At 37.2% G+C, this 14,423-nt stretch overlaps 1 protein-coding gene across 1 annotated transcript in view; it reads left to right on the top strand.

The window, feature by feature from the left end:
- KMT2E (lysine methyltransferase 2E (inactive)) overlaps positions 1–14,423 on the top strand; it is a 57,038-nt gene that overhangs the window by 18,095 nt on the left and 24,520 nt on the right. Inside the window, 5 exon segments of the mRNA XM_071733984.1 lie at positions 6,374–6,485; positions 6,826–7,055; positions 8,749–8,829; positions 9,890–9,948; positions 13,922–14,094. Of these exon segments, the coding sequence (XP_071590085.1) occupies positions 6,374–6,485; positions 6,826–7,055; positions 8,749–8,829; positions 9,890–9,948; positions 13,922–14,094 (655 nt within the window).

The following is a 14,423-nucleotide window of genomic DNA, read 5'->3' as shown; positions in this document are numbered from 1 at the left end:
CAACCCAGTTAGGAACTGCTTTTCTTCAGATGCAAAGTGACAATTACCAGTTAGGTTAATTCATGTAATCTCTGCCATACTCATGCAGAAAAATGTGTAGTTGCGTGGCTGGCTTACGGTCTATACAGAGGTGGGACCATTTTATGCAGTTCTAAACCTTTTCTATCACCATTGGTTTTCTTCCAGTGAGTAGCATGTTAGGTATAGATTGTATTGACAGCGATCATGGACTGGTTTTGAGCAAGTTCTGGAGTTTTCCCAAGAGGGAGAGGAGTGGGAATTTCTTCACTGTGACTGACAGGTCTGATGCTGCTTTATTAGTTGCTGAAGTATAAGCAAATACAAGAACAGAGGAATAGCAAACCTGATTATGTAGGAGAAGGAAAACTCTTAGTTTAGTGCAATCTCATAGGTGTCAGAGATTTTTCCTTATGATTTAAACTAAGTGATAAGCCTGTTAAAAAGGTGAATCGTTTCTGTGATTACATAGTTTCACATATTATTTTAATGATTGTAGTAAAGAGCTATGTGGGGAATAACATTTATTAAAAGGTTTGAAAGTCTTTAAAATTAGGTGAAATGGTCTGTGTTTGATGTTACTTGTTACCTAAGTGAGCTCTCCAGTGATGGATTGATCTTCATAGTGCCATAGTAGTCAGAACACATACTTTGCTTTTATTTGTAAAAGGCTTAGTAAAGATGAATATGCACGATTATTTAAAGTCCATATAATCATAAGCAGAGCCATACAGGAAGGTTCAAAATGTGCTCCATGACTTAAGAGTGTTAGTCTAGCTTAGAGCAGCATTAGTTTAAGCTACACGTAGGGAAATGCCATTTATGGTACTGCTCTCCTGCTTTTAATATCGGTGTATATTTTCTTAGAGAGAAGGCCTGTGTAACGAACCACCACAGAATATGGGTCATTTTATTGAGTTCAGTATCCAGGAGAAAAGATTATAAACATTGTTGTAGTCTTGAATAAATGAAGACCTACCCTACCATTATTGTTGTTGTAACGGAGCTATTTTATTTTATTTTTTTATTTAACATATTTTAGGGCAATGGGAAGCCTGCTGGTTCTATAGTCAGTATCAGATCAGTCTGTACTTGTAGCACCTCCAACAAGATGTTTAGATAGCAGAAACCCACTCTGTGACAGAGAAGTAGTGCTCAGCTTGTTGTTACCTAGGTAGTGAAGCCCATCACATGGGTTTGATTAGATGAAGTGCTTGAAATAGAAAATACTGTTTTTCATACCAAATAAATTACGTTCCTTTATCTGAGATGATCTTCAGCCAGCTAGTGTGCTGTGCAAAGGGAAAACAAACCTGAAAACTCCTTAAAAATTAGACCTATTAAATTGGCATATGGCAGGTTGATGCTTGTTGAGTGTGCTTGGAAGCAAGGTTTTTTGTAGTTCTGGCACATGTTTTCAGGAAGTACTGGTTGCTAAGTTTTCATAACCTAACACTTGGATACTCACGTGCCTTTGAAAGTTTTTTAGTGAAATTATCTTCTCCATTTGAGTACTTGCATTTTTTGAGAAGTGGTTGATGTTCCTAGATTCTAAGGACTGATTCTTATTTTTGATGTTAGTCAAAAAATGCTTCTTTTTTATTAAAAAAAAAAAATTACATAGTGAAAATCAAAACTATTTAAAATGGAAAGGGTAGGAGACACATGATTTTTAGAAGAACTGACTGTTGCTTAGGATGTTTGATAGTTGATTAACTTAAAAGAGGTTTAACAGTAAGCTTGCAGAGAGTTTTTATATGTGTTCTGATCTTGTGTTGCTTATTTCACTTCTCACTAAGTGCCATCTGCTGGTAATATGCAGAATACTTTCAGTTTGCCCTGTACTTTAAAATATGAGCAGTAGGAAATGACCCAGAACATGAGTTGTTTCAATGGCTGCATTAAAATTACTTGAACTTTTAAAAAATATGGGTATCTTTGCTTCTGTTATTAATTGAGAAAATAGTATGTTCCTGTTCTCAAATTACAGGAATGTCTTAAATCATTGTGCCCTAAGTGCAACCAGGAAGGTCTTTTTGTGGTGCTTTTTATTTTTTTCCTTGGAAATATTTTGCAGTTTGGAATTTATAACCACAACACTTAATAAATACATAGGTCATTTTAGCAAAATGCCATGTTTAGTTTATCTTGGTAATATTTGTTTATTTTAGAGCATAATATTAGGATTTTTGTGTAACTTCGATTCCCTACATTATAATACAAACATTTCAGTTTTGATGAAAACTAAAAATATGGTAAATGCCTCCCTTAGATAGTAAGGATGCATTTGTTTGATGTGAGGCTGAGAAATGTGGTATGATCAGAAGACTTAACAAGCTTTGTATCTCAGAACTGGTTTACAGAACTGGTTCATATTAAAAAATGCAAGCAAGGAAAACTGTGTATGGTGTCCTTTCAGATCTGAATGCTTACACTTTCTCCTTCCGAAAACTTGCTTTTTGGGATGCCCACAAGAATGCCAGTGGTTTAATTTGGGAAGGTATCTATAAAAAGTACCTGAGCCCTGCTACTTCAGTATTCCTTTTTTTTTTTTTTTTTTTTTTAATGAATTTTTAAAGTAAGTGGTGTCTCATGCTTTAATAGGCTGTACAATTAAATATTTCCCCAAGAGGTATTCCTTCACAAAACCCCTGATTGTGAGATGCCTAAATGATAGTACAGAGGATGTTTTCTGCTTAAGGTCAGGGCCATGCATGTGGTGTGCAGAAGAGGGATAGTAAGGAGTTTGATGAAGGTCATATTAAAATCTTGGCAGACCTGACTGCCGAAGTTAGAAGAATTGTCAGCGCCTCCTTCTCACATATCTCGATCTTCTCTACATTGTTCCCCACCCCAGACTAGCATTTGAGTGGATAAATCAAACAATAACCCTTACATTCAAAGATGCTGGTAGTTGTATTGATCTGTTGAGTATGTAGTATAATTTAAGAAGTTTCTGTGGCCCCTATGTATAAGCATCTGAAAACAACCTTTGGTGAAAGCTGATCTGCTCAGATTTTGTGTTTATGTTGAAACTCTTTGTGTGTCACCTTATTTTCTTGCACCTTTTTTCTGTCTTTCCTTGCTCAAGTTGTGGTTTGTCTTTTTTAGCCCTCTGATCTGAGTGTGTCTTATGAGTATTAAAATAGTTGGGGATAAATGCATTTACTGTAGTTTGTTTTTTTGAAACTTAATGCTTCTGCTTCCCACAGCTGTTATGCCTCTGAATATTTTGCTTGGTTCTCTCAAGTGGTTTCTAAATTGCTAGAGTGATCAAAATGGACTTGGAGAGTAGGGTGAATTGTCTTGCCTCATATTTTGTAGTTAGTTGATGAAAAAGGTATTGCCTCTCTTTTTAATACACATCCACTCTCATATCTTTCATTGTATTCTCCCCTGTTGAAGTAGCTATTTAGGTCGTGGAAATATTTATTTTTAGTGAAGGAAACTCTCCTAAATTAGTTGTGGCATTTCTGAAGGATGGATTGTACCTGAATTCCCCTCCTGTCCTAAATCAGTAAGCCTTCTTGCTTTGAAAACTGAATAATTTCTGTATGCTGAAGGGAACAAGACCTAGGTTAATCATTGAACACACAGTGGGTCAGAGTAAGGGTGCTGCTGCTTTTCCCATTCAATAAATGTTCAAGAATAGCTGTAGAAGCAATACAGGGATCAAGATGCTCTTGAACTGGAGAGAGATAATTTCTGTCCCAGCTATGACAGATGGGTAGTCAGTGCCTCCTTCAGTGGCATTTTCATTGGCTAGAAGGCTAGTCAGAAGGATTAACTGGATTACATTAGTGGTGTATGGTTACTACACCAATGCATTATGTCAGTAAATGTGAATCTATTGAAAAAGCAAAGCTTCTCCAAGGTCTTGGGGTTTTTTTATCATGGGTTTGATGAACCTGGCAAGTTCTGAGCTTCTAGAAAATAATTCCAACTCTGAATAAAATTATTTTCAGGTTGAGAAGTGTTGTAAGAGGGTTTTTCTGGGTTTATGGGGTAATGAAGGGCAAGTGTTGTCAGAGTTGTTTTTGTCTCGTGCTAATTAGAATTTATACTTGTAGTACTAGTGCTTCACATAATTTGTGCTGTCATGTTACTTGGTTTAGAAAAAAAAAAAACAAAAACCAAAACCATGTAGCTAATGACCTTTAGAAACATTAATATTATTTTTAATTTTTTTCTTTTTTTCTCCTCTGGAATTGTGGTTTAGACTCAGCCGGCAACAAAGCACCATGCAGCTGCTTGCATACTTCCCCCCACTCCTGCCCTGCCATGAGATGTGGAGGAGAAAACACAGCAAAAAGCTCCTGGGTCGAGACAAGGGCAGGGAGGGTTCACTCGCCACTTAACAGTCATGGGCAAAATAGACTTGACTTTGGTGACAAGTTGATTTTTTCCCCCCATCAAATCAAAGTAGGATAACAAGAGGTGAAACCAGATCTAAAAAACACCTTCCCCCACCCCTCCCTTCCAGGCTCAAATTACTTCGCTCCTGATTTCTGTGCTTCCTCACCGCCCTTGAGCAGTGCAGGGGGATGGGGAATGAGGGTTGGGATGAGTTCATCACTTGTTTCTGGTGCTCCTTCCTCATTAGGAGGAGGACTTCTCACACTCTTACTTTTCTCTACGGGGGGTCCTCTCTCACGGGATACACTCCTTCATGATTTTCTCCAATCTGAGTCCTTTATGTGGGCTGTGGTTCTTCATAACCTGCTCCATTGTGGGTTTCTGCTGTGGAGTGCAGTTTCTCAGAAACACACTGCTCCAGTGTGGGCTTCCCACAGAATCCCAGCCTTCACACCCTGCTCCCTGCCCTGGCCTGGGCTCCTGTGATCTGCAGGCAGACAGCCTGCCATCTCACCACAGGCTGCAGGGCAACCTCTGTTCTGGGGTGCCTCTTCCCGCTCCTTCACTGATCTTTGGTGTCTGCTGAGGTGTTACAGCCCACTTCTCTCTCATGCAGGCGTGCTCACAGTTTGTTTACCCCTTCTTAAATTGTGGATCTCAGAGGTGCAGCCACTGTTGCTGATGGGCTCAGCCTTGGCCAGAGGCAGGTCTCACTTGGAGGTGTGAAAGCTTCCAGAACATTCTTACAGGAGCCAGCCCTGCAGATCCTGCCGTGCTACTAACCCCCTTCCACAGACCCAACACAAGACTGTAGAAGCTACAGCACCCAGTGGTGTTTTTAACCAGTGTTTCTTTTAAAACATTTTACTATGTAGGAACCGAACATAGGGAAAAGCTAATAGGGAGAAGTGGACCATGAAAAATATTGGTGTAAGTGTGAAAATACTGTAGGTTGTTTTTAGAAAGCTAATGATTGATAGCATTTTTTTGTAAGAATATAATCAACCAAAGTAAGATACTGGTGTTGTTTTAAAACAAAGTAGTATCACTTCATGGCATAACAATAACATAGCATAACATAGCCCACCAAAAACCCACCTCAAAACACCAGAAAACCCCCTTAACTTCAGGTAACTGGTTCCTTTGAAACTTGTCTTGGTGTGATTCGCTCAGGCGGTGCAATGAAAAAGCTACAAGATACTGACAGAAAGTGTCTCAGACATAAGTGTGTATATGCTTGCATGCACGCATGAATGTAGGAAAAGGAACTGGCAGATTTTATCGTTGCTGTTTTATATTTTTTTTCTTTCTATTTAAATCGTAGAGGTCTTTTCCATTCTTGGTGATTCCATGACTGTAACCGGACACACGGCCCTGTTGGGCTGGCTGTGTGCTGCCCCGGCCGTGCCACAGCCCCACTGCTAGGTGTCGCCACGGAGTTGGGCGGGGCACAGGCTCTGTCCCTCTGTCCCTCTGTCCCTCTGTCCCTCTGTCCCTCTGTCCCTCTGTCCCTCTGTCCCTCTGTCCCTCTGTCCCTCTGTCCCTCTGTCCCTCTGTCCCTCTGTCTGTACCGTGCAGCTTGAGTCCTTTCAGCAGCTTCTGCAGCTCAGGAGCCCTGGGTATACAGACTGATGACTCCCTGACAAAGCGTGTAACACAATTTTCTGTCCCAGATTTGCAGGTTATGTCATGTGATTAAGCATGCACTATCTTGAGAAAAATTTTGTAACCCTACAGAGGCACAAGTTCTCTGCCATTCTGGAAACTGCATTTTAAATGAAAGAAGAGGGCTGGGTCCTTTTTTTTTCTTTTCTGGGCAGGGGAGGGGGGCAGTTGAGGGTCTGTAAGCTTGTTCTCACACACCCCTCTCCCTTTTTTAACACTCCTTTAATCAGGAGCAGCCAGCAATTGATCAGAAGTTATGCAACAAGTACGTAAAACTTATTATTATAAATTATTTATTAATGGTATTAATTCTTCTCTCTCTTGTATCTTGCAGACCAGAATCTGTAGAAGCTAGCCCTGTGGTAGTTGAAAAATCGAACAGTTATCCGCACCAGTTGTATACCAGCAGCTCGCATTCACACAGTTACATTGGTTTGCCCTATGCAGTAAGTGTCATCCTAAGTATTCTGTATAAAATAAACTATGTAAAATCTGCTCTTAATTGGAAAACCCCCCAAATCGTACTTAAATTTTTATATCTTATTGGCAATTGAGCAAGTTGTCAGATGATGATCAAATACAGAACATAGTATACATACATGTAAAATATAGCTGAAAAGGTAAAAATAAAGAATGAACAGTGACAGAAACAAAATTTTGAATGGATACAAACAAAAAACAAAGTCTCTGATCTTCTTTACCAAATAAATTCCTGTGCTTTGTCATAAATAACCATCAGTGTATCACCACTTAAGAACTGTAACTTACCTTTCAACAAAAATCTAGGACCATAACTATGGTGCTCGGCCTCCTCCAACGCCTCCAGCTTCTCCTCCTCCATCAGTGCTTATAAGCAAGAATGAAGTAGGCATATTTACCACTCCCAACTTTGATGAAACCTCCAGTGCTACTACCATCAGTACGTCCGAGGATGGAAGCTATGGAACTGATATTACCAGATGCATTTGTGGCTTTACACATGATGATGGATATATGATCTGTTGTGACAAATGCAGGTAATGAATATTAAATTAATTATGAAGGTAAAAATTACTTTAAACTTCAAGTTGCTCTGAAAGTAATTACAACTAAATGATGTTTTAATTATCTTGAGTAGTGGGAAATTTCCTTCTGCAGATACAGTATTTTAGGGTTTATGGCTTTCTTATAGGCAAGGTAGTTCTTTAAGGCTAGTGAGTATAATTTATTCCAGTCTGTTTTGACTACTCACATTAATTTGCTCATGCCTTTACTTGTGCAGTTACTTAATAAGGGTCTATTTCTCCCTCCTTCACTCCCCCAAAAAAAGAAAAAAGGATCTCTGTTTAGTATTTTGTCCAAATTATGTGTTAGTATGCTGAAAAACAGACCTGCATGTACTGAATAATGAGATATCCAGGTAAATTATGTAATATGTAAATGAAGTAACTTGCCAAGGTGCAAAACGATCTGAAAGAAACTTCAGAAACATGGGTTTCTTTGTCATGGTCTTTCTCATAAGTTTCAAATGACAGGTTTCAGATATAAATAACTGTGAAAAGACAAACCAAGTTCAGATGCTTACCGGAGAAGCTGAAGTTAAATGTTTAAAAATTTCTGTGCTTGTGCTTAAGCACCTACTTGTTAGTAAAATAAGTGGGTACTCCTTGGACTTGAAAAAACAAGCTAAGAAGTTTTTGGAGCTGATATGCTTAAAAGGAAAGATGGATCTTGTTTCTAGACTTAATTGGCATTAGTTTATATTTTTATGTTCAGTATGCTTGACACTGCTGGATTTATTAGATCATTGTGTATTTTGAAAATTATTAAGGCCAATTAAAACAGTAATTTGAGCTCCATTCTTCTGTCTGTCTATGTAACAAGCTTGTTATAAATCAAGGAACATCAAAAATTAATAACTTTTTCTTCTACTTGAAATGTATTTAGATGTTGTTTCATCAGTGGAAGTGTAGGCAGTCAACAGTTATGCAGAGTCTGCTCCTTTTGAAGGAGATACAGTCTCTGAGGAGTTGAAAAGACTTGCAATAAATTCACAAGTGGGAAGATAGCAACGATTTCTGTGTCACAATTCCTTCTAGCAATGTGGGGATGAGCATAAACTACTGCCTTAGGTTAACCTTCAGTCTAGCAAGCCACCTCTCTTCCCTAACCCAGGGTAGAAGTTGAAGCCCTTGCTAATGCTGCAAAACATTGCTACAATTCATGTGGCCTGTGTGTATAAAAATGTACATATGTTAATAAAACATGTAAATAGAAGTAAACAGAAACATGTATTTTTATACATATTTGTAGAGAAAAATCAATTTTTTAAAAAAGAAAGGGAATCTTGTTAGAAAACAAAACTTCTGTTACTATGTAAACTGTAAGTCTTGTTGCTGGGGATATTTGTCTCTTAATGTGTTCTCTGTTGTGGTGATCTACCATTTTTTATTTCCAGTGTTAGAGAAAAATTTCCAAGAGGGAAAATGAGTCTGAAGAAGTAGACACCGGGAAACAGTCACAAGATTGGGATTACTATTATCAGTGGAATAGAAAATCAGCTAGCTGAGTGGTGTTGAAGACAGTGATTGAGATGTAGTTCTAGGCAATATTCAATCTGAGTAAAGATCATGATGAAAGAAAGAATGGCTCTCTGTGTGTGTTATGTACACAATTTTTAAAGTTTTACTTACAATTAAAGGGTGTGGTTTGTTGGTTGTTTTTTTTTAGTGTCTGGCAGCACATTGACTGCATGGGGATTGACAGGCAGCATATTCCTGACATATATCTGTGTGAACGTTGTCAACCAAGGTGAGTAGTTTTGTGTATTTTGAACTTGGTAACTAGAATGAGTAGAGAATATAAAAAGAGGAGGTGCTGCAACAATCAAGAGATAAAATAAAAGCTGTGTAGCATAATCCTGACAGTTCTTATTAAAGGAGCTACATGTGTGATGCAGCTGATCTTCCCAGTCTCCGTACCCTCATTCACAGTAGTCATTGTTTCTTTGCCAGGCAGCAGGGATAAACCCTTGAAAGACTTATCAAAATAGCAGTGATTACTGAATCCTTTTACTGAATCTCAGTCAGGCTGACTGAGAAACAGACAGTCCATTCCCTGTTTCTTATCAGGGCTGTCATACCTTGGGAACTCTTAACAGCAGTGTTCTCAAGTCATCTGGCCAACCAGTATTTATAGGTGTCATTTTTTTTTTTATGGCCCCATTCCATGCAGCAGTGCTCACTTGGAGGATTTCTTGCTCTGGCATGAGTATTTCTATGCCATCCCCCCAAAACTTGAACTTGTATGACACAATAAGAAGGGCACTTTGTTCTGACTGTGTGGTAGGTAGATTATACCTGACTGTCATAGTTGTCCTGTGATGTAGATTATAAAATGCTACCTTTTACTTATGTTGCAGATTTTTAATTAGGCAGTAAATAAAAGACACTTGTGTTCAGAACATTTTACATACCTATAAATTATTCTTCTATTTCTGAGAAATAGTTTGAACCTTGTTGTTGTAGACTACTTGGTTTGTATTGTATTATGATGATTGTTTGGAAGAATCTGTAGAAAAATAGTTTAATGACTGTTGATCTGTAATCTGTGGACCAACTGTCAGTCTCCTGAACTATCAGGTTTCATTATATTTTCAAGTCATTTGGATACTTCTATGGGCTATGCATTAAAATGGAATGGAACAGTGTACAACTGATGGCTTTCAAAGTATTTAAGTATTCATGTAGTGTATTGTTTATTCCACAATAGTCAGAGGAAAATGGTAACTGTGAAAAGGTCTGGCTTAATCCTTGAATGTATTTGACACGTAAGTGTGAAGAATAGAATGAAATTTATTTTCTAATTTCAGGAGTTTAGATAAAGAAAGAGCAGTGCTGCTGCAACGAAGGAAAAGGGAAAATATGTCAGGTGAGTAAACCTTAAATTTTTTTCCTTTGTAAATGTTAAAAAATAAGATGTATCAACTTTATGGACTTTTCAGTACATACACAGTTCCTGTAGTTTTGATAGTCTTCAGCATATAAGGCTCTGTTCTGTTGTATTTTCCATCATAATGCAGGCTGCTCATATCCTCATACTCATCTGTTAAAACTGTTCAATTGCAGGTGCTATTCTTGTCTCTAGGAATGATGTTATTGAGATTTAAAACAATGTGGCATAGTTTTGAAAAGGAATTCTAATTTTTATTTAGGCTGTAGATTTGATTGTGTTTATTGGTATGGTGTTCATTTTGTTTTGCTGACAAGAGAAATTACTAAGATTAGGTAGTAAAATTACATGGGGTTTGTTTTTGTCCTTTGATAACTTGATTAGACTTGTAGTGCAAGTACTTACTTCAGTCTGTATTTTATAAAATTAGTTCTCCTACCACTTAGAGAATTTCAAAACTCATCTAGCTTAACTTGTCAGGGCATCTGTCAGGCATCACTGAAATGTGTTGTGAATTCTTTGATTGACAGGTGATACTTTCAAGATCTATTACAAAAGTCATAATTCAGCAGGAACTCATCCTTCTAAACTTAATATGTGTTACTTTCAAATCATGTCTCTGAAGTACTGGAGTATATACAAGTGCGTGTGTTTAACGTTTCTTTAAAATGTACGATGTAGCTATGGTCCTGCTGCCTATTTTGTGCACATTCAGACAATTTGGCCTAGAAGTGCGTGTGGATTAATAGTGCCTGGTGTGGTTGATACTCCTGCTGCCTTAAGTCTCCTAAAGACATTAATGACTTATTTAGAACACCACAGTCTTTGGTTTTTTTTTTCTTCTGTTCTCATTTTAACCAAACTCAGTTCACTTAGTAAAGTTTTGGTTGACCTACCTGACAGCACATTTTTATTTTTAAAATTTAGATTTAATTTTGCTGATTCTATTAAAATAATAGACAAGTAGACTTAAAATTCACGTATAGCTAATGAGTTCACTAATGATAATTACTAATGAGTTCACTATGATATTGTGATATACTTAAGTTTAGGCATAGGATAGGGGAAGTTGTGGTGTGAACTGTTTTAAGTAATTTCATAGCATTTGTAGCTACATGATCTGACCATTTACTATGAATAAACTTAAGGGAAAGGAAGTAGTCAAAGGATGAAGAGATTTTTGCCTAAAACATTCAGCCCTTCTTAATTCTGATGATCAGTCTTTCAGATCTGTTCCATGCATTCAAATAGGAAAAGGAATATTAAATGGTAGATGTTGAGTATCAAAACAGAGTAAAGAAAAGGATAAATTCTAGTTCAAGATTCAGTTGAAGTACAGCATGAATTAATGTGATTTATAATACATAACTTGAAATGAATGCATGCTTGTCTCTCTAGTTAATTTTCATTTACCCAGTGCATTTGCTTGCCTAAATGGACTATTTGTATGTTGATTGATATTATATGGTTCAGTTAGACTTCAAGTAATTCTGGGTATGAACTGTCTACCATGTGACACTAGCAAAACTGGCCAGTTTTCATAAAAGATTCCAAGTAGGAAAAGCAGGTGCTGTCAATTTGAATACATCTATTAAATGTTTTAAGTATTGACAAGCAGTAGAATGTTACTTGTAGCTTACCTTCAGTCAAAGACCTGTAACTTAGTAGTAAGTAAGATTGTGTTATTTGGGTATTCTTTGAGTAGGTATGTGTAGGGCTTCTTTTTTAAGCTTATATATAACAGAGCTTTTAATTTAGATGCAAGAATACAGTATAGTGGGTTTTATTCTAACAATTTCTAAAGAGTTGCTGTTCTACCCATATTGCATCCAAAGCTAAACTAAACAGTGGGGAGCAAGCAGGAACTTGATCAATTGATTTGCCTCAAAAATGAGCTGTTAAGTGAGCATTTCATGAGACATGAAATTTGGTGAGTCTTAAACTTTGATGCATAACCACATCACCTTTTTTCCTGGCAACATTTTATGGCCCAGTTCTGGGGCCTGTTGTTTGTGAGGTGGGGGAGGTGGTTTTGTTGTTCTGGAATAAAAGTGTAGTTCTGATGCAGCTTACTGGGCATTAGATTGCTTACTATGGTTCAGCGGAGCGACCACCTTTGTTAAACTCCTAGGACAATTTAGCGTTTTTCTTTGTTGGATCTGGGTGGTCAAGTTTTTTTGTTTTTAAAGATAAAGGATTAGGATGTGTAACGTGTTCAGGGCTGTTTCTTCCAGCTATCTGGTCTTGAAACTGAAGCTGATGAAATAATTTGGCTGCCTATGGGGAAATGTGTCTGGGCCCATAACTTATTGTGAAATTTGGAGAGTTTGTATCTTGCCTTCTGAGATGCAAAATCTTCCCTTAGTGTGCTTTACTAAGACTCTTCAAAGTGAAAGCACATTATGTAGGTTAGGAAGGAGTGTCTCAAAACAACTCCATATAATTATATGTTAGGTTGAGGTAATTATTCTTTACAGTGAGCTAGGGCACAGTGTTAGACAGCACTATTGAAATGTTGTTTCCCTAAGGAAGGGGGTTTTTGAGTGGGATTGAGGGTAGGGAGGGGGGGAGGTGTTTGGCTGTGATGTGATGATTTCATAGTTGCTAGTGTATGGACTACACTGACAATTTCAATAGAGCCTTAGTTTTCCATTTCTCAATTCTTGAATATTCTGCTTTTCATTCTTCTTTGATTAGACATTTTTTTCCACGTTTTTTACACTATTTAAGAAGATGGTCTCAGCAGTGTTGAAAAGTAATTCAGAAAATATCATAGGTTCCTAATAAATAATGTATAATTATGTGCCTAATAAGTTGTTCAAAAGAACAACCAAGATGGTAAAATTGGATTACTGTGCACAGAAGAATGTTGTGGACAGGAAAAATCCAGAGTAACCAGTAGCTGGAGTTCTTTATTTAGTAAAGGTGGTTTCAAGAATTAGGACTAGTGCCCTGATTAAGGCAACATCCTTCTGAGCTCAGAAGGAATGCTTTGTCTGCTTTCATATTAAATATTTGTAAAACCTGCTCCTATGCATTTTCAGAAAAAGTCTTGCTTAGTGTGACGTGTATTTATTGAAGGCAGAACAGTTGAAAAAGATGGTAAAATCAAAAAAGTCTGTACTGAGCGCATGTGAACAGCAGTCTCTCCTATCCGTATGCTCCTATCTCTCTTCCGGTCCTGCCCATACTTCACAGCCTTTCATCTTGACAGAACTAGGGTAATCCTGTTTCAGGTCAGGAAATGCATTTGTCTGACATAAATGCTGATGTATGCTAAACTTCAGGCTTTTGCTTTTAGGTCTGCTGGTGCACAGCATAAAGGAAAAATGTCAGTTCCCTGTATGATCTTGAGTTAACGAGAAAAATAGACTTCCCTTGTCTCTTCCCTGAGTAGCAGGATGATGTTGTTAGAGTTTTTTGAGGACAGAAGGCTTTTGGCTAAATTGACATATTTACTCTGAAAAAGGCACTTGACACCGCAAATTGCAGGTGAAATAGTTGATTACAACTTACCCATGACTGGTTAATAAAGCTTCAAGAAATGCTGGGCAGTCATTAATTTTAATCCCCTCTGGAGTTCAGTCATCTGAGGGAATCCTAAAGCCATATAAGAAGTAAAAGCTATATATAAGTGGATGACTTAGTTTTTTTGCCATTTTTGTTCTGATTCTAGTTTTGCTTATAGTGGACTATGATAACATAATTCAGTTCAAAGAATGGAATTAATCTAGTATCTTTCTCTTAACCTGGCATTACAAACACCTGTTAATTACCAGCTTCTCATTGGTCATTCATTTTCATGCTGTTGCAGCTGTTGGTGAATTTTGTGTGAGTGCTTGAAGCATTTGTCAGCATGCATTTTTCTTTTTTAAAAGCAGGTGTAGAGTAGCTAGTGGATGTTCTTCCTCTACAGTATTTCATCATTTATAGAATATTCTTTGTTTTAAAGATGGGGATACCAGCGCAACAGAGAGTGGTGATGAGGTTCCTGTGGAACTATATACTGCTTTTCAACATACACCAACTACAATTACTTTAACTGCTACAAGAGTTACAAAAGTCAATGATAAGAAAAGGAAAAAAAGTGGAGAGAAAGAACAGAACATAGCTAAATGTAAAAAAGTAAGTAAATATAATTTATCTTTTTACGACTCTGTGTTATAAATTACAGCAATCAGTACACATTACAGTGACATCTCTTGCCAAGAGATACTGGTTTTTAAATCAGTTGTTATAAATACATACAAATATAAAATAATACAAATAAAATATTATTGTTAGTAATATCTTATACTACTGGGGTTTAGCTTGAAATGTAATAATCTGCGGTAAATTACATGGTTTTCCCTGCCTCTGCTCTTCCTTCCGCCACCTTAATTTAAGTTATATGTACTAGCCATGAAAGTTCTATTTTATAGATGAGACAGAATTTTTAAGGAGGAAGTGCATTT

Source organism: Heliangelus exortis, chromosome 1 (genome assembly GCF_036169615.1).
Source record: "Heliangelus exortis chromosome 1, bHelExo1.hap1, whole genome shotgun sequence".
Classification (NCBI taxonomy): Eukaryota; Metazoa; Chordata; class Aves; order Apodiformes; family Trochilidae; genus Heliangelus; species Heliangelus exortis.
This window is presented reverse-complemented; position numbering and strand designations above follow the sequence as displayed.